This window comes from Fringilla coelebs (assembly GCF_963513975.1).
Source record: "Fringilla coelebs genome assembly, chromosome: Z".
Classification (NCBI taxonomy): Eukaryota; Metazoa; Chordata; class Aves; order Passeriformes; family Fringillidae; genus Fringilla; species Fringilla coelebs.
In genome coordinates, this window is record NC_140031.1 from 39295522 (window position 1) to 39317081 (window position 21560).

The 21560-nt window shown below is 36.4% G+C and overlaps 1 protein-coding gene across 6 annotated transcripts in view; it reads right to left on the reverse strand.

The window, feature by feature from the left end:
• Nucleotides 1-3427: 3427 nt before the first annotated feature.
• The window catches only part of CDC14B (cell division cycle 14B), a 43900-nt gene continuing 25767 nt past the window's right edge, over nt 3428-21560 (reverse strand). For 3 of the 6 annotated variants that reach the window (XM_084224531.1, XM_084224536.1, XM_084224535.1), the window contains exons 9-14: nt 21247-21477; nt 19317-19455; nt 19031-19184; nt 18178-18278; nt 9845-9961; nt 3428-6607 (exon numbers count right to left, since the gene is read on the reverse strand). In XM_084224531.1, the coding sequence (XP_084080657.1) occupies nt 6571-6607; nt 9845-9961; nt 18178-18278; nt 19031-19184; nt 19317-19455; nt 21247-21477 (779 nt within the window). In that variant the 3' untranslated portion in view covers nt 3428-6570. Of the gene's footprint in view, nt 6608-9844; nt 9962-15646; nt 15793-18177; nt 18279-19030; nt 19185-19316; nt 19456-21246; nt 21478-21560 lie in introns of those variants that run through there. The other 3 variants (XM_084224532.1, XM_084224533.1, XM_084224534.1) reach the window with 3 other exon arrangements.

Consider the following 21560-nt stretch of genomic DNA (forward strand, 5'->3'; position numbering starts at 1 on the left):
AATATTGGGCATGAAATCAAGCCTTTTCTCTTTTAGTAGCATATGCTGAGCAAGTACTGAACGGTTTGTGCTTGGAGGGGGGCAGCCTTCAGTCTTTGGAGGAATCAACAACTATTACACTTTGGCTGTGTTGCTTAGAATTTTAACTTGAAATACATTTTATCTTTAGCAGCTTTTTATTTATTTTTTTTTCTTGTTATTTCTCAACAAATGCCTTTTTGAATTTGTGATACAAGTGTTGTAGATAACTGTCTTCAGTGCAGCCTCAGATACTGCATCTCATTTAATGACTGTTGGAGATGAACCAGTGCTAAATCAATTGAATAAAGTTTCTGCCCTCCCTGTTTAGGTAACTAAACTAGTTGCTAGTAAAACTAACTAGTGTGACTGTTCATAATCTGTGTTCTGCTGTCTCTGCAATGTTTTACAACTAGTTAACAGGACTCAATAAGCTGTTGCTTGCTTTTAGCAATAGAAGTTCTTCTGTTGAGATTTGTACAGTAGTTACTGTTTGAACGAAAGATACTGAATTTTGTGTATGGGAATTAAATCAGCATGATAGTTCTGCTAAAACATAAAAATAACAGCAAGGTACAAAATTTTTTTCTCATGCTAGAAGAGAATAATAAGCTGACGCATTCTCATCCAGGAATTCTGTACATGTTAGTTGGTTATATTTCTGTTGCTTATGGATTGAGTGCTTCTTTTCAGAGTTTTTGTTAGCTCTAGCAAAGACTTGGAACCTAGACGCTATTGTGGGAAAAGAAAAACCCAATGAAACTGCCACCAGAGTGAAAGAAGACCAGAAGCTAGAAAGGTCTAATGGGAGAAAGAGATAGAACTCCAAAAAATCAACATGAAATAGTAGTTCACTTTAAAAATAGGTATGATGCTGGTGTAAAGAGATGGACAAAAAGCACCTAGAAGCATGAAAGCAGGACAAATATAATGTGTTTTAAGTGCTGACTAGAGATTCAGTCCAGTGAGCATGCCATTTTGGGAAGAATGGTGAAAAATCAATCTAGTAATAGCAAAACATGATCCCAGATGAAATACAAGGATGTCTAGAGAAAAGCTGTGTTTGAAGGAGTGATAATGAAGAGGTTGAGCCCTTCCACTGAGCAGAAAACAATGGAATTATTCTGCTGTCTTAAAAGAATGGCATCAAAGCACTAGCAGAGGAAAAAGCAAGCTCACAAGGGTAAGAAGTGATGTTTCATTTTTTACCCTCCTGCTATTGGCATCACTCTCACTTTGGATTTTCTTGCATTAGTAATAGCTGCTGCTAAGGGTCTGTTCCCATTGTGCTGTCAGGGTACAAGGACTTTGGGGTTTGCCACTTTATCCTGTTAGTGCTGTAACTGAGCTGCAGCAGCTGGTGTGGTTGGAAGAGCTGGGACTTGGAGGTGCTAGTGACATAGAACAGCTTTTGATCTGCTGCTGTGCTCTTATGCGGCAGGGCCACCACATGCTGGGTTGAGGGATCAAAAACACTAGTGGCTGCTTGGCCTCTCTGGAATCTTTATCAGCTTTGAGAACTAGGACAGACTTTGATAGAGAGGACATGGACCGGGAATGGAGCTATTCAAAGAACAGACTTCCTACGTGCCTTCTTCCACCCCCTTTGTGACAGTCCAACACTTGACAAGGCTCTTGGAAATATCCCATGGATGGAGGGTGTCCTGCTTAATACCAGATTTACTTACTTGAAGATGGTTCATGTCACATGGAATTTTTGGTTTAGAGTGATATAATGTATACTGAAAACACAAAAACATTATAATTAATGTAGCAATTGCAGTACACAGATCCTTCACAATACCAATGACTCCCTTTACCAGTCCTTATGAAATATATTCTCACTGTCATGTCAGGTGTCCTCAGGTGTCAAGAAGGAATTGGGAGGGTCTATCAGTTAAAGCCCTTTGTCCTATTTGAAATTCTTATGGCAGTTGTCTGGCTTTTATTTCTATGTATTCATTCTCCCCATGCTGGCCTGGTCTTCATTCTTGCTAAATAAGTACTGGTTGATCCACTCAAACTTTGCTAGCCATTTATCCAAAACAAAGGCCACCCCATGTTCCCTCTGAGATAAAGTCATCTTTATAACTGCTCTGATCTATCACTCCCTGAGCTTCAAAAGCATATCACCTTTGTCTGTGTTCTCTTGGCCTTTTTCCATATTTAGGACTTATTACTCAGTCACATCAATATAAACCAACCTCTAGAACCAGAAGTGCAAGAAAAAATACATCTCTTCCTCAACAAACCCTTGGTGTGAGATTTAAAGCACAGCTTCTCTGTGAAACCAGGCTCGGATTTCATGTGTAACAGGGCATCCTTTTTGTTATAGCACATCTACTCCCACATAAGCAATGTAGAAATTGCAATGCAAAGGAGGCTAAATAGACCCAAACTGAAGTTATTCAGAACTACTATGAACAGATTATTCTTGCAGTGCATTGACTTCTCAATGGAATTGTCTTGGGCCACTGTTCAATTTTTCTCTCTGGGATCCTTTTCATCCTCTGCCCTCCCCTGCCCAGTGACAGTACTCCTTAAATTGCTAATGATGTCATAGGGCTTAACTGTGTTTTCTTGTGGGCATCCCATGCATAAATTTGTGTTCTCCACCATTCACTTTTCATCAGGCAGCTTGTTTGTCAGGAAAAGGTGCTTAAAATTAATGTAAGTTTCGAAAGGATCACCTTACAACAAAACACAGATTTTCCAACTATTAAACTCTATCTTTGAGGCAAGCAGAAATTTACTTGCTTGTCAAATAGGCTGTGATTGGTGTGTGCAAATTCTGCATTTTCTAATGTAGGTAAGGTAAGGATGATAAAAAGTATTTCAGTTGGCCACTATTTTTTGCTGTTGGATATTTTTAAAAAAGACTAAGCTAGGCCATCACCCATGCTTGTGCAAAAATCAGTGTTCCTAAAAATTTAATTCTTTTGGGAAGTCTTCACTGTTGTGGTAAGTATAAAAGTATAGAGTATTTAGGATAATGCCAGTTTCTAAAAATTAATACTATATAATCATAAAGGAAGGAGGAATAACAACTAAAATCCCATTGATCTGTCTTATTGTGCTTTTTCACTGTGTAACTGTATCCCAACAATTCAAATGCAGGTACTGTTTTCCAATGTGAGTTCCTAGAAATGTAGAGCCAGAAAATCTCTATTTTTGAAATTTTAAAAATGTGTTTTAAGAATCGGTGCTTTAATTAAAGATTTTCAGGCAGCTGAGTGTGTTGTGTTTTTTCAGTGCATATACGAGTCAGTCTGGTACAGAAATGATGGCTTTGTGATCATACTGGAAATAAAACAGAAAAAACCCTTCTGATTATTTTTAATTTTACACAGTTCATGTTTACACTTCTCACTATTGAATATTTTGTATAAAATCAAATGCAAGTTGCAGTATTTTCAAATGACACACAAATGCATATTGAACTAATTAATATTACAAGATAATATGAAGCTTTATCTTAAAAATACTGTCAGCAAAATAAACTTTCATTCTGTCAATCCAAGTTCAAAAATATGATTAGAAATATACAGTTTAAAAATAATCAGGATGAACAGTACTGATTAGTCAAGAAATTTTAGACCTTGATAGCCTGTATATGAGTTTACATATGACAGTCTGCAAATGATTAATATAAAAAATGCAGTGCAACAAACTGGTGAACATCACATTTATGTTTTGTTTTGGTTTTTTTCTATAATCTCAATGTTTTAAATCAGCAGTGCTTCCTCTACTGTCACACTGGGGCAAAAAGACAAGGTCTAGGTAAGTGTCTGCGTTTTTTTGATGCTGTAATGGAAAGCAGCAATTTTACCCGAGATATATTACAATTATTGAGCATGTAGTATCTTTTGAGCTAGGAAATTGAGAAAGAATCCATCTGTCACATATTTGAAAAAGGAAAGAATTTCTAAGAAGAATCTCCTAACTGATGACAGCAGAAGTAACTTAATTAAGCTGCTCTGTTATACAAAGATATTCAAAGGTGAGGCAGCTGCCATAACATATTCCATTTTGGCACATAATACTTCACAATTCAGAAAAAATTTAGAAACTAAGACTTTCCTCACACATGCCCACTCTTCATTCTTGTACCTAAGACACCTTTGGTGTGGTGTATTAAAAAAGTAATAAAAATTGGTAACGAACTAAGCCGTACAATTAGATGTGGCAGAATGAGGTAATGAGTTAATTTTCCATATAAGGCTGTTTGGAAAGTTCAGATGTAAAATCCCTTTGACATTTATGTGTTTTTCACTAAGGGAGTGGGTGATGGATGGAGTATCCTGACACACATTGATGCTAAACATGCAGTTTTGGTTTAGCTAGAGTTGCTATTGTTTGTGCACTTGCATTATGCAAGGAAAGAACTACTTTACTTCTAATGAACCTAGAAGTGCTAACTATTCTGCTGGTTACTTTAAATGAGGCAAATTCTGATTTGCACTTTGGAAGGGGTGAGAAAGAGACAAATTATTTTCAGGTTAAAAAAAAAGGTGCCAAAAGAAGCAGGTCAGCTGAGAGAAGGGCATGGCCAAACACAGTAAATATTACTAAATCTTTATCCGATTCTCACTTCACTATTTGCATCCCTTTTGCCTTCCAAGATGAGAATTTTGTTCAAAAAGAAGCATAAGCTCATTTTTGCACAACAGACCTACTATTGTGGTTACCTGTATGTAAGCTTTTGCACAAAATGGCTTACTAAAAAACCCACCAAACCAAAAAAAAACCAACCCAAACCACACAACCTCCACTAAAAAATCCTTACCAAACAAACCAAACCCAAAACCCCCTAAACTGAAACAACCCCAGAAAAACCAAATAACCTCTGCCAAAACAAACAAAGCAACCCCATTCAAAACCCAAGAAATTTTAATTGCCTTATCGGGATGAGATCAGTCTCTCTTGGCAGATGCTTTTTCTTTAGAAGAAAATGGGAAGTTTAAGAAGAAAACAAAATTTTTTCAGTCTGAGCCTTCAGTCCTTTATTTTGCATTAAACCTGCTCTTTTAAATTTGTATTCATATTTGCAGATTTTGACTATCTAAGCACATGGATGTTATCTCTGTAAGCTTACTTATACTTTGCATCCTGTTTCCTCTCCAATTCTTGATTCTTTTGCTAGAAAATGTTTTCAAACCACTGTCTGATATTCATACTGGCATTCAAAAATCACCAGCCTAACAGAAGGCTTAGTTTCCATTTAAAAGGATGTAGATTGAAACTAGTCATGGAAATTTTCCCCTCTCACAGAGGTAACCTGCATCTTTAAAAACATCAGTTATTTCATTACTAGCATTGCAGATTTCTCAATTTCTTCCACTTTGTACTGTAAGAGTCATTAAATCAACAGATAACTGATTCATATTTAAGGCTATGTGGTAACAGCCCTCATTTGAGGGATATGCAGCTATAACCATCAGCTAGCTGGTGGACAAGAGTACATGAGTTTTGAAATGTCATAATGTGAAAAGTAGTAGGAAAAAAAACCTCTGTAGTCCTGTAGGTGATGAAAATTACACTGCTTTTAGCAGAGGTAAATTGTAGTTCCTAAAGTGTTAGGTGTCAAAATTTTTACCTGCCCCTGAATTCTACTATCTCAGTCATATGGCACCTTTATTTTCCCCTTTTTTGTGTGCTGCACTCATTAAGTGTCCCAAAGCACTGTCCACTGTTATCAAATGTACCAATGAAATCTGAGGAGGGATTCTTACCTTTTATATATGGTAATTTGAAGTTTCATGTAGAGGACTTGATACGAAAAGAAGCAGTAACGTCTCAGTGATGAAACAGTAATGACATTTCAATATGACAGCACTGCTTTAAATGGTTGTGGTTTTCCTCCTCTTTAAAATCATACCAGATTTAAAGCAGTTATAACTAGTTCAAAGAGCAAATTGGTTGTGAACAACTGAAAAGCTGTCACTACTAAAAACAAGTTAATCACTTACAATTCGTTTTTCCTAAATAAACCACACAACCTTTGACAATAAAGCACTCTTTGGTGGACAAAAGTTACATTGTGTACTTAATACTGCAGCTTCATAAAAAACTTCATACAAAGTAAGAAAGAACAGCCAATCAACATAGGAGAGTACCAATACTATTAGAAATAAAAGCTTTTGTGGTTGATTCTCAGACTCAAGTGAAAACTTCAGCCCAGTCTGAATGCACAACACAGATTTATATACTTAAAAGTTCCCATCTGGTGATCAGCAGCTAAGAGATTGCCATCACAATTCGTACACATGCATCATACATACTAGCAAGCCCTCTTTATAATAGAGAGCTTAAATATTTACACCTGAGTCTGAATGTACGTAGATTATATTTGAGAAAGTATTAGCATGATAGAAAAAAGTCTACCAAATATGTTGACGGTTCATTTTATTCTACAAGTAAAAAAGAGATTGTTCTATTTCATTTTTTACTGAAAAATAGAGCCAAAGTGATCTTCCTTGAATTGCATCAAGTCCCCTCTATATCCCCTTCACTCCTGAATATCCTCTTCAACACTGGTGGCTTATTCGAAATTCAGCGCAGTACTGTTCTAGTCCTTGTGACAGATTGGCTGTTGAAAAAAAACATATTTGAGGAAAAAGTTAAACATTACTCAGTATGTATTTCAAGCAAGCATTTCTGATAAGGTAAAATGAGCAAATGGTACTTCAAAGAAAGAAACAAAAAGGGTCACTGCATTTAGTAACACAGCAATACTGATTGTCAAGAATGCACAGGCTAGTCTGATCACAGACAATATGAAGAATATTCTTCCATACACAAATGCAAAAGGGTATTCAAAGTACCATAATTTAATTCAGCACATTTGTGTAAAGCATTCCTTTTCTTTTTCTCCCTCTGAAGTATCAGACCACAGGAAAAGTAGGAAAAGAAGAACAGAAACAAACATTTATATTTTTTAAAAGCTAGGTTTAGATTACATATAGAAAACTTCTGAAAAGCTGCAGGTAGTTTTCAGTATTTTACCAAGGGTGTAGAAGACTGCTTTGTAATACCTGGCAAAACAAAGGCATATGAGATTTTTACAGTGTTCTCCTCTTCATTAGCTTTTGTGATATTCCTTTATACAGTTTTCATTACTTTTCCCCATACTCCCCATTATAATTTTTTGTAATAACTTTACCTGCATTCCCTAAAGCACCTTTACCCATCAAAATGCCTTTACTACATAAGATTTCATTTCTAATCAACTACTTACTACAAATTAAATTTTAATTCTGTTCTGTGTGGTGACATGGAAAAGACTGTTTAACTTGTCTCTTATGACTCGAGTGGTTTGGATGTGAAGTGTGCACCTTGTTAAAACACAGACATGAACAGTAAATGGCAAATTTACAGGAAAGATGTCTTAACTGGAGAAATAAAGGCATCCACAGAGAAATACTGGGTTATGGGCTAGAAATGTGATTTTCTGCAGTTCAAAACCAGTATTTCAATTACAAGATGTGTGTTATGTCCATTAGTACTTTCTTTCGTAGAAGGCAGCTGAAATCTAAAGATGTTCCACAAAGGAAAAGCAGTGAGTGTTCTAGATAAGATCGAAATTCCCTATGTTCTCTTTAAAAAGCCAGACTAGTTATAGATGTAAATAGCTGTTTTTGCTGAAAAGTCATTCTGGAGACAACCCATGGTGGTGTCTCCAACAATCTGAAGGATGAAATGACAAATGAATTTCCTAGCTGTGCAGATTATACTGCATTAGGATGGATCACAAGTGTGATTCACATACAAAAAGAATTGAATAAAGTAACATGAAGCAGTAAATGAGATTGATGTAAAAATGGTGCAAGATGTTTCCACTGGAATGTATCAGAAAGAAAATGAAAGAATAAGGATATACAGTAATGTCAGTGAAGTTCAGTGAAATAAGCAAAGTCTTGACAAGGACAGATGCTGGTTAGGGCAGGATGTCAATATTGTAGAAATAATTATTCTCTACCCTGTAATTCACTTGATCTGGATTCAGTTCAATGAATCTGAGTACTGTGAGGTAATGTAAACTGCTCATAATTCAAGAAACTTAAATGAAAAGGCATGCTTAAAAATGACTGATACTTTTCCAAATGCTACAGGAAATTAAAAGGACACCTGCAGGACTAACAACAAGGTACTGCGTTCTAAATCCATTGAATGATCTGGTCATACCACAACACCCTTCAGAGGGACCAGCACACAATTAGCCCTCTCAGATTATAAAACAATTAAGATGTCCGTTACTGTGACACAGTAAAGACAAATTTGGTTATTGGATGGAAATATGAAAGCAACTGAACTTCTTAGACCTCCCAAGTTAGAAGAAAAAACCAGTATATGGTGAAGTATTTGGGGTAGAAGTTTTAGAAAGTCCATTAAAATATGAAGGAAGTAATTTATGATGTTTGAGATTGATCTGGTCCTTGGCCTTCAGAGGCATACATCTGGCAATACACCTAAAGAACTTCCTATGAAATTAATGAAATCTTCTGTGAATTCTATTTTAGGGATGCTGTTTTTTCTTAAGGCTAAGTATTCACATCTCACACAATACAAAGGTCAGCTTGGAGAAGTGCTTTCCAGGAACTGAAAATCTCTCTTCAGATAACACACATCCATGAATGTAGATACAAAATGTTGCAAGCAGGTTAGTTTAAAAGTGGGAGAGGCATGAAGAATAAAAATAGCAGGCAGAATCCCATCAATTCTATTCTAACCAAAACTGACAAGGTAAAAAGTGGGCAAAATGGAGAAAAAACCTAACCAACCAAAAGGAAAATTGGAAAAATATCACTGATTTTTAGTAAAATACCTGTTTCTGAAAAAGGTCTTATTTTTTACTATTTTATGTTGTTCAAGAAATCAAAACAAAGTCAGAACTAAAACATCTGTGAATAGAATTTCCTGCACTCTACTGACTATTTCCACTGACTAATGGCACAAATTTTTCATAACTTCATTACCTTCAAGGTAACAGGATGAAGAAAGGGAAAGAAGAACTGTGTGAGGAAAAAGCTGCAAAAAAAATGCTCAGAGATATTTATAAATCAAGCCACATAACATAGGAAGTAGTTATGTGCCATCTTTTACTCTTTCCAGTCAAAATCTCTTCAGCACCTGACAGACCCATTTTCCACTAAGAGTTTAAGACAAATTCCAGTGAATTGTAAGCAATGGAAATTGTTTGGATATTGTTTTGAACTATGCTCTGAGGCTCATCTTTTATAATGACCTGGAGAATTGCCACTGAGGGGTGTGATTACAGGCATACACAAAGATAAATAGCAGTAGTCTGGCCATATGCTTCTGGGCCAAAAGGCACTTTCAGTCTTCCATAAATCCATTAGAATTTAGAATTTCATTAAGCTTTACCAAACAGGTTTAATTCAGATTATCAGCCATGCTCTCAGTAAAAAAAATCTCATACCAGTATATACATGCATTTTATACACTTCACCTTTCCACAACCACTGCATTTCAGTTGTCCATTGAATTCTTCCTAGTTTTGACTTTATGCACTGACTAGTATATGACTTAATGCTGTAAGGAATTTTTCCATCTCTTACTCCAGGCAAAAGGGTTTTCATGTTACCAAAATCCCTTGTCTTCAGTAATCTCACTCACTTTAAGAATTACTATTTAAAATTCTTGAACTTGGAAGAGTACATGACACAAACCATTTAATTGTTTCTCACTTTCCATTGCTAGGAGAAGGAGCTGAATTATGGCAAAGCTCCTGCCAGCAGTGGATAGAACAGCTCAAAGTGTTTGCCTAGAAAACGGTTACAAGATCTGTAAAGAGGGTAACTCTCACCTTTTTAAACTGTTTTTTCTTGCAGCAGACCTGGTAGTTCTTTTAGTAATGTCTGTACTGTCAGAAATGCTAGGTTCAGAGGTTTTATTTTTCTGAACACTGGACTGCAGAGTTACTCTGTAAAGAGTAGGAAAAAAGAAAGATTATATAATTGGAAAGTTCCTAAAAACACTGAAAAGAGGGTGTTACAATGGAGCTAACAAGTATGAGCTTAATATCTATTTTCTATTCCATCTGTGCAAGGTTCCAGCTGTGAAAGTATGCACCATTTTAGAGATTCTGACCTAAGAGTAACTTAGCTATTACTCTTTATTCTCCTGCTATTATTAGACTCTAATTTTCAGTGGCTTCACTGAGTCCAGTCATACAAGCAGATTACATTAGACTGGAAATCTTCATTAAATAATGCAAGTTACAGTCTGGTCAGCTAATCCTCTGAAGAAACTACTTTCACAGAATCCTATGTATGACTACTGAATGCTAACTTCTGGAGCAAAAGTGAACAAGAATATATGGGGAGAAAACATACATTTCTATATTCATGTTACATACTCACCAAAAACAGAAATGGAAAAAACCTCCAATCTTTTCATTGTTTTATATGGGTTTCAGAATTAGAACATGTATTTGAGATAACACAATTTCATCTAAAATATATTCTTTATGCAGTAAAACTGATCAGCAATGTTATATTTACTATGTACTTCTTGATTAGCAAACAAATGTGTACATAACCACAAATTTCAAGTATTTTAAACTTCTACTTGAAAAAAATTCTCTTAATAGTTCAGCCTTGTAAAATATTATTACTTGATTTGCAACTGTTCAAACAAAACAGCCAGTTGCTCAGGTAAGATGCAAGGTTTCAATGACAAGTACTACCAAAATGCAATGCAAGTTCTGTAAACACAGGACATTCAAAGTTGAAGGAATTGCTTTTACAAGAGGTAGAAAAAACCACCCCCAGATACCTTCAACCTCATATCATACTTCTTTAGACAGAACAAATTCTTCTAATGAAAATGTTTTCCTTGCATGCCCAAGGTGAAAACATTTAAAACATGAAAGCTTATGTTATAGTTTCTACTGTGATTGTAAAACAGTTTTAACAAGTTCTAATAATGAAATTCTTTTTTCAGTGCCTACCACAGTTGTCATACAGAATGAACAAATAAATTCAGTCTACTACACTTTCAACCAAGCACTAACAATTACAGCAATGGTGAAATAAGACTTGCATGATGCCATTCATCTGTGCTGATAGAAACTTCTAGGAATGAACAGAAAAGCATGAGGTTATGCTTAACCTCGTAACATTTGGTCACTGAAATATACATGAAGAAATCATGGCACATTCTGGTTTACTAGTGCTCATGCAGCCAGAAATATGGAAAAATCATGTTTTCTCCTTAAATACATACATTTGGTGTCTCTGCATAAAATGCATGCAATGTACATATAAAAGAAAGCAAAAGTTATTGGAATGCAATTTTTGCAATCATTCTCTCATTTTTTTTCTAGATACCAGAAGTTCAGAAAAGTGGTCAATGGACATGGCTTAAACCCATACATGTATCTAACATGAACTGAAGTATGAGCCAGCAGTGTGCCCTTGTTGCCAAGAAGGCCACTAGTGGTCTGGGGACCATCAGGAAGACCACTGCCAGCAGGTCAGAAGAGGTGATCCTGCCCCTTTACTCAGCCCAGGTGAGGCACATGTGGAGGCCTGTGTCCAGTTCTGAGCTCCTCAGCACAAGAGAGACATGGATGTCCAGTGGAAGAATATGAAGATGATGAAGGGACTGGACCTCTCTCTTATGAGAAAAGGCTGAGGGAACTAGGTCTGTTCAGCCTCCAGAAGAGATAACAGAGGGGACTGCATCAATGTCTGTCAGTATCTGAAGGCAGGGTGTCAAGACCCAGGCTCTGCTTGGTGGTGCTGAGCAATAGGAGGCATTGGGCACAAACTGATGCCCAGGAAGTTCCACCTGAATGTGAAGAACTTCTGAACCTAACACCTGAACTTCTTTACTGTGCAGGTGACTGAGCACTGGAACAGATTGTCCAGAGAGGTTGTCAAGTCTCCCACACTGGAGATTCAAGAACCATTTGGGATGCAATCCTGTACCAAGTGCTCTGGGATGACTCTACATGAGCAGGGAGGTTGGACCAGATGACCCACTGTGGTCTATTTCGACATTTATCCATTCTGTGATTCTGTGAAGCATTATGAATTCTCAAGATAGTATTCTGCATAAACATTTAAATACTCATCTTTTCAACATATCATAAGGTAGGCCTTACTTCCCAGAAAATTTAATCTTATCTGTTCAAATCAAAGAAAGAAAATAAAAGCAGCTTTAAGTGGAAATGTGACTTATAATAAAAATAGCCACTAGGAAACCAAAACAATCACAAAAAAATCCTTGTAAGTTTGCTGCATTTGCCAAAGGGAGATAAGATGCTTTATGGGATCAGCTCAGAGCCAGGTGTGAGCAGGGTAGAATATTTAACATCATCTGCTCTTCAGTTGATATGTCATTTTTACATCTCAGATATATGCAACTTCACTGGGCTACTCTACAGTAAAGAATAATTGAAATTGCTGTGAACAAAGTATTTGCTAAATTATCACACAGACATTTTTAAATGAGACTAGAATTCTAGACTTTTAAGGCAGATAGCACCTCAAGGAAAAGAGACGAGGTTCCATTTACACCACTGCCTGACAGGTTGTTGCAATTAAACACCCAGAGTTGTCTTTGACCCTCACAGCTGTCAGCTGAGGAGCACAACAGTGTTATCACAGCTTTTATTAGAATGCATATATATTAAAGGTGAGAGAAGAAACTAATGTATGGAATTTTGGTTTAGCACAATTAGACTAACAGCCTCACTTGATAGCAGGTTCAATAGATAGGTTTTATAATGGATGTGAGATGAAGCCATGGTAGAGAAAATCGTGCCAAAACATCAGCCTGAAAAAAATATCCCAAACTATATTAGAGAAGTGTAAGATCTCAGGACACCTACCTTACTGCTTTGGAGCTGTTCACATAAAATAGTATGTCACACAACTTCCAGAAACACCAGCAAACCCATCTGATGTACACAAAGGTTTTCTAACTCAATGGGATATGATAAAAAATGAAAAAAACTAACCAAACTCCACCACCACCAAAACCCCACAAAAAATAAACAAACAACAACAGCAAAACCAAAAACCAACCAACAAACAAAACCCCAAAAAAACTCCAAAAAAACACCCACAAACCTGCAGGCTATAGGATGTTGTAATAGTCACATCATTAAACATACACTTGCATTGTAAGAATTTTTTGTCTCCAATTCATCTGTAATGGAAACATCACTTGGTAGTTCTGATCCTAAATACACACCACAAATAGCAGACTAGTTTATACACTGCTTTCTTATTCAAGCTAATACACCTTGGTCTTTAAACAAATAAAGACCTGTTTAAATGGAACTGTGCTTGGGTAAGGAGCAGCAACTTTTAAATAACTCACAACTTTTATTCACCATTTAACTCAGTGCAAGGGCAGAACATAGGCACACCACCAGGACACAAAAACCCAAACTCCACAACCCGAGGCAAAATCCACAAAGCTTGAACTGCAGGCACTGTAATACACATTGGACAGAAATCAATCCAAATAACAAGTGTTTTTAAAATATGTGATTGCAGAATCCTAAACAGGGATGAAGAAAAAAGAGGTTACACAGGTGCATGTGTTCTCTGTCAGCAAAAGGTATTTTAGTTTGCCAACCAATGTGGACAACCTGTCCTACAAGGTCTGTCAAGTGCAATACTGCTTTCTCATTCATCCCCTCATGATTTTTAAGAAAACAGACCTGAGACCTCTACTACTCTTCCAAGTCATTGACAGGCAACAAGTGACGGACAACTCTTCAGCACACAGGGCTCCAGCAAACACAACCGCCAGGCTAGCTCAGATTGATCCATGATCCTTACCGATAATTTGATATCTTAAAACATGAGGTATTAGATGCAGAAAGAAGAGAAAGTTAGGCAAGCTTTTAAGAAAAGCCTGTTTTCTCTCCCTATACTTATGCCACATTGTATCATTGTTAATCTTGAAAATCAAGCAGCAGCACCAGTAATTGGAAATTCACAGCAAATGGGAATAACAAAATTGCTTGCATCACATCTATCAACATCAAAGTCTTTTTTCATCTAGCAAGGAAAAAGTGCTTCTAGTTTTTAGACAGAGCACAGACACAGTAAGAGAAAGAAAGGATGGTAGTTGACTGAAATTGATCTTACAGCACAGTACAACAAAACAAAGCATGGATTGTTTCACCTCTTTAACCTATGTTTTAAGTTTAGCTTTTTAGTATTTATTCAGAAATCTAAGGTCTGACTTCCAGAGACCATTGAGAAAAGAAAGAGTGCTTCATTCACTGTAAAACTTTGAAAACACGCCTCTCATGTTATTTGGAATAATGCCTCTCAAGTAAGTTATTTGACAAGGTCAGGGAAAAAATTAAGCTGAAGTGATCTTTATTTCTTTATAATTTCTTTCTCAAAAAGAACAGATTAAGATGACCTCAATGAAGGCTAACTGAATAACTAACCTGTCCAAAGTCTCTCAGTTCTCATTCTATAGTTATCCAGTCACTTAGGTCAGCAGAAAGAGTTTCATGCTTTTTAAAAAGTGCAGACAAAAAGTTGTAAGGACAAAGGTATGGATGACAAAAAATCTCAACCTTCATGCCTGTCAGGAGGCAATGCCTTTTCTTAATTAGTAAAATACTTTCTGACTATTTTTTAATATGAGAGCACCAAGATTTCAAGTATCCACCCAAAGTAATCATTCTCCTTTCAGGGTGGTGATGACAGAGGAACTACAGGGAGGCTCAGAAACAAGCAAAAAGTTCATTTGCACTTCCTCAGAGTTCTGTGTGCTGTTGGAATTTTATTTGACCAAAATATGTAAGTTGTCATTTGATGAAAACATTGCACCTTTTAAGTAGAAGCAAGGCAGAGAAATCACTGCAGCTACTCTGATAAAAGTGGAGGGAAGAAAGAGTGAAAACTGTACTCAAGGAACTGATATGCTATTAATGTTTTCTCAGCTGCTGAATCCAAGTAACAGAAAAAAAGGAATGTAAGTTGTCTCCTAAAGCTCTAGAAAACATAATTGTGAACAGAAGATGATGAAACCAGACTGGCTGGGTAAACAAGTGAGCTGGGACCTAACACTGCAACCTGTCCTATCTTCTTTTATGTCAAAAAGGTAAAAAGTAATGTTTTATGACATGGTATATAATATTTGATCTCTTCGTAGAAACAAAGACTTACTGACATTTCTAACAAATTCTAATTCTTGGCATTTCATGGGAATAAAATCATGTGTTGGGAAACTAGCCTAGTTTGTAAGTTCACAAACTTCAAAAGTAAAACTGAAGCTGACATCTGCATCTGCAATATGCAAAGGATAGGATCATATTTTAAAGCAGTACTTGCTTATTTCTTACAGATAATTTTGCTTATGTAGTTTTGCTTATCTGCAGAGAAGAAACACTTCAAAACTAAGAATTACTCTAATTGTAAGAGCTCTTTGCCTTTGTATATTGTAAGCCAGCCATAAAAATCACTCCATTATTCCAAATAATATACACAAGAATATAACAAAGCCAGAGCAGTGAAATTCACTCTTGCAGCAAAGCCAGTAAGAAAAAGACATGAAAACATGCATTTAAGAGACATACTAGACAGAAAGTGTGAGCTATTGTAGAGAAATGGAATGGGACACTTACACAGTGGCTCTCTCTCAGGGGGTCCTGATGGTTACTATGTTCTTAAACCATCTAGACAGAATAGCAGGCTGGGCAGAAGGGAGCCACATACAATCCACCAGATGACAATGCTACACAGTGTAGACACCAGCATAGCTAGGAGCCATCTAAAAAGGGATTGGAGGGGGAGGAAGAGATGAAAAAAAATTCAAAAGCAAAAGCTATTGGTGCATTTTAGCTTGTTTCAAGTTCTTCAAAAGGATACTGCTCTATAAACTTTGCCAAGCATTGCTTACTTTCTATGACTAACAATCCATACAGCCATAAATTGCCAGTGTAGTACCCATGTACTGCTGGAATCAAAGCAAATCTGAAACCCTCACAAAGGTCACCTATTTCACACAGTCTGTATCACTCTCGGAAAGAAGTGTGTGCAGGAGCAATACATCCCTGACCACTTACTGCCATCTCTTATGCAGGATCAGCCTGTATTCACACATCCTACTTCACATTCTGATACTAAAACATTACATCACAGACAGGTATGTTTGCAGAAACAAACTACTTATATAAATAACCAGATGATGGGGTGTATTACCTTTCTGTGTAAGAAGCAAAAGCCAATTAATAATCCTTTGCCACAGGTGCAGAATATTGCTTATTAGAACATACATAAAATATCCAGCCATCAACACATAAAGAAATTATACAGCCAACTTCAATAAACACTCTATACAAGTGCCTTGTGACTTAAAAGTAAATAATGCCTCTAGTTTTCAAAGATTAACTGCTCTTACTGTTCCCCCCCACCCCACTTTTTTCCTTTGAAATAAAACTGCTTGGAAAATTTAGAAGCTTCTGTTTGTTTGCTTAGATAAAAGTAATCAATTTCACTGCAAGAATAATTATTTTAACAGACTAAACTAAAAAGGAAAGAAACAGTCACCTCTTGTAGTAGAAAAAACTTCTGACTCCTGTAAGGCAGCTAAATATTCCTTGCAATAAAGCAACAGTAACACAAAGGAATGTATGAGCTTAGGCATTCATTTTTCCCTGAATTATTTCAGTACAAGTCACAAACCATAAAAATAACTCAGGGGAACGGAAAGACGTAAATTGAAGCTCCTTGAGCAACAATGCACTATGTAAAAATGAGCTATAAGCTTCAGGTCAATTATTTTAATTCTACACAAGTACAAGCTAATTAGAGCAGACATGTTGCAGAATGTTTTATGAGCCAAATAGTATTTTAATAGTAGATAGGTCTTGTATTAAGAAGGTATTAGGACAATGGCTCTGAATAGGTTATCCCACAGTCTACATTCAACATATGGAACATACAGTAAGTGTGTGGCAATTAAGTACTTGACAACCAAGGCATTTCTGTGCCTTGGAAACTAATCTGCAAGATAGTTGTTTTTTACTGTGCTATTTGAGGTAACTGAGGTGATGCTTTTTGGTATTTTGTAAGTCAGCTGGGCACAGTCTTTGTTCTGAATATGTTGTTTCTTTTATGGCTGCTTGTGTAAATGATAAGCATGAACAGAAGACAGTAATTTAAAATAAAAGCAGAAATCAGACATAGCAATGTGTGAAGGTTTCAAGATATATATTCCTTTGCCTTCAGCACATTTTTACTAAATACTTGTCACTTTTCCTAAAAGTCTGATGACAGTGGTGATCTTGAAAAAGAAGAAAAAGAAAATAAAAATGCCAGCAAGGTAGCAGCATCATGTTCTACAGAAGGACAACACAATAAAAGTCATGTTGACTGTGGCCTGTGACTTTGGTCATGTGTGATTCTCAAAAGTCCGACAGCCAGGGGTCACCACTGCTTTCCTAGCAATCAAATGTGATCCTGCAAAGTTTTCCAAGTGTTGCATTCTCTTGCAGTTCATTTAAGGGCAGGCAGACAGATTTTGTACCTACAGTTGTTACAAGCTACAACAGATGCAAACTTTCTTTTACAGGTGGTGTTTCAGGACTTGCCTAAAATAAAGAGACTACCAGCTTCACTGACAGAAATGCAGTTCTTTGAATTTGTTTACTGAAACAGTGGCTACTCTGCCTTCCAGATCCACCAGACATTATCACAAAGCCCACAGGATATAGGAAAAGTTCTCTTCCCAGGAAGAGAAAATGAAAGGAAGATGAAAATCCTTCTTTCAACTCTGACTTTACCGACTTTACTTCAAAGACCAGCACATATTTTATTCAAGCCAATCAAACAAAACCACACAGAGTCATATTTCATTTTTATACTACCAGAGGACAGACAAAAGAATGTTTGTGATTAAACTAAAAGTAAAGCATTCAGAAGTGCTATAGGACCTTGTAAAGTGCAGAACACCAGCATCAAAAACTATGCAGAAAACTAAAATTGTCCTGCCCTCTCAGCATTCACCAAGCCTTCAGAGAAATGGCGAACCTCATGTTTGTTTTAAGGGAATAAAACCAGCATTAATAACAAACATTTGTGGGCAACGGGAAGTATGCATGAAGAAGAGGATAAAAGCGTTTCTGGCATTTTATATATTCAGAAACTGACTTACGCTAGTGGAGATGCAGTTGAAGTTTTTGCTTGCCTTTTGCTTTTCAGAGCACGAAGCTTATCCCCTTGTGTTAAACAGTTTGTTTCATCATCATCACTGTACTGGATAAGTGAAAGGGGGAAAGGGATAAATCAAGATTAAACATAGACACATTGATATTTAAGAATTAACTTTATCTTAAAGCTTAAAATTAGAATTATCTAAACAGGATAAAGTCAAAGGAAATTCACTTGCACAAATATAATTCTGTTCCTTCCAGTTTCCTGTTTGCTGCTTTAGAAGCTGTAAACCATTAAGTTGTGTCATGACTTACATGCATGGGAATATTGTCTCCTTTTAAAGCATTAGAAGCAATATATTATAAAATCTTTGCTAAGGTAGAGTATGATCTTCACTAGATATAGCATTTCCTTCCTTCACTTGCCTTTTTAAAACAGCAGTACTGTCTTTTTCAAAAAGTACCATCAAAAGGTATTACAGAAGTTGCAATTACTTAGAAACTAAAATGAGTAAAAATACCCACCCTTTCATCCCCTCCCTTTAAATACACACAGTGAAGCAACAGATAATCCAAAATGAAATCAGTGGTTTTGATTGAAGAATGTACATTTTTTCTATTGTTGACCTAATTACAAAAGACTAAAGCATGATGATGCGCCTACTTCACCTGTGTTCTAAACTCCATTTTTCATAATTGCAATCCCTAGTTTTTCCCCCCCATATCCTTTTATACAAAAAGGGTGAACAGAAAAAAAATTTGATTAACAAAGTTTTACTGCAACCACAGGTTTTTCAAAACCTGAGATTCTCAACAGTTCCAACTTTTACAAGAGCACAATATTTGGATGGTTACCAGTTCAATGTCCTTTTGGATGGTTCTCCTGTTTCTTGTGTTATTAATTGAAATATCATCTACTCCTGACAGAATTCTTGTTACAGCAATTTTATGGTTTCGTTTCAACTTTGCACGGAAAATATCCCCTTCTGTCCAAAGTTCTGCCTGTTTGCTATCATAACATGGAAAAAAAAGGCCCAAAACACAACAAATTAACACTGAAGATTGTTAAGTGTACAATAGAAGAAGAAGAAAAAGACATCTAGATTTATTTTTGGCAGTAATTTGCACTGGATCTACTTACTCCATCAGGAAATGCTGTTGTGGTCCAATCACAGAACCAGGTCTATTTATTCTGATCCAGGCAATAGATTCAGCAGCTGTCATCCGATAATGCTTCATGATGTAACAGGCAATAAGTGTGCCAGTTCGTCCAAGACCAGCTGTGTAATATAAAAGAATGGCTTCTTTTATATATCCATCTTCTTCTAGAATCTGTTGTAACTGTAGACACTGTTACGTGGACAAGTAGTTACCTGCCTAATTTATCAAAACAAACCTCTACTTATCAAATGTGGTAAGGGAAACTTACTCTTTAGTCTTTTTTATCATATACAAGGTTACTAACACACTGTCCATAATTTTTTTTGAGTGAGGTAACCTTCTACAACCAGCAACTTTTCAAATATCTGTAAGTTTAGCTACCTTTATTTACCTATCTATTAATATGCATGAAGGTATGAGAATGTTTATAAGCATGGGATAAAAGAGCTGGCCTTTTTTTCTTTTCAGAATGCTCCCAGCACCTTCTTGCAAACTAATCATACATTGCACTGAAATCAGATGTTCTCCCAGCCCCTTCTCTAATTAATCTCTTTAACTCCCAAGAAAAAAAAAATTGCAATAAGCAAGTCTGGGCACTAGCTAGCACAGGAAAGAAGTACTCCAGAGTGAGAAACCTTATTTAAAGGTTTCTCACTCTGGAGAGTGAGAAACCTTTAAATGGCCCTCAAAACAGTTCTATTTACCTTGGGAAACATGAGAAGCAAGAGAGGACCGCTCCAGCTAAGTGACATCTCTCCTCAATCACTTGCTGCAAATCACACATCACCTTCTCTCATTCAACAATTGACTGATCAACACCACTGTAAAATCTTCTGTATAACACAACAGCCATGACAACCACACTTCCATGACTTGCTTTAGGAACTTGCCTTAGCTTTCCATGACTTCCAGGACAGCTTTAGGAACAGGCTACAGCATTCTACACTTCCTCAAGAGTAAGTGCAGGCTAGACACCATTAGTCTGACATCTACCAAAGAACACCTTATTTTGAATGAGAACAAAGCACTTGTATCATCAATATTCTGGCATAACCAATTAAGGGATATGCCTGAATTTATCACCTCAGGGAAGAATAAGAGTATAGACTTGTTTTCCCAAAGTCAAGATGCTGGTTTCAACAATTCTTTCACTTTCCAGTATAATTCTGTTAAATGCAGCAAACAGATGGCATATGCAGGAACAAAACTGCAGTCTTTGCAGGACCAAAGCAAACAGGTTAATAAAAGGCCCTTCTCCTTCAGTCAAAGCATCATCAGATACACTAGTGATGCAAAGTTGTGGAGAAGAAATGTCAGATATACTATTAAAGATGTTGTGGGAAGGAAAACATACTGCCTCTAGAACAACCAAAAACTGAATAACTCTACTAGCTGCATTGGCTGGGCTCTTAAAATCTTTGCAGGCTAACTCTGGAGGAATGGATATTCAGAGCATGCCCAAATTCGTATAGTTTCTGAGGGATGAAGATTTTGGTGGCTGTAGAACAACACTCATATATTTTAAGGAATCTCCCCAAAAAGCTGCAGTTTCCAAAAGTTTCCGACTTGGTATATTTAAACATGTATTCTCAGAGAGAACTTGACAGGACTTCAAATGCCTGCCCAAAGCATCCTTTGAAAGTACTAACACTTTTTAGCAGAAAGAGCTATTAATATTGGAAATCTCACTTTCCCCAGTCTCATTTTGGGAATGGCTTGGAAGATTTTTCTGGTACTTAACACAATTAGAAGATGAAGTGCTGAACAGAACCACAGAAATAATTTTAATAGAGCAGTTGCAGTTTGGCAGAGGTGTTAGTATCTAGATATAGTAGAATTATACCGAAAAATACCTCAGGAACTGTAAATATAAACACGACTAATAATATTAACTCTTTTTTGCATCATACCTTTGCAATGAACAGCTATTACACCTTCAGCATTTTCACAAATATTTAGAAATGTTTTAACTATAGTATCACTAGGTGTGCTTCCATCAGCAAAGAAGAGATCAAAATGCTCAAATCCAGCATCTGTAAATCGTTTGGCATCATACAGTTTTTTGTTGAGGCGTATTATAGTGGTGACCTTATTTTGCTTGAAGTATGGGAAATAAGCCTCTGGAGCATGGTGGGGATAGCCTATTTGAGAACAGAAGATTAAAAAAAAAGGGTAAGGCTTAAACTAAAGAAATAAAAAAATACTAAAAAATAAGATATGAAAA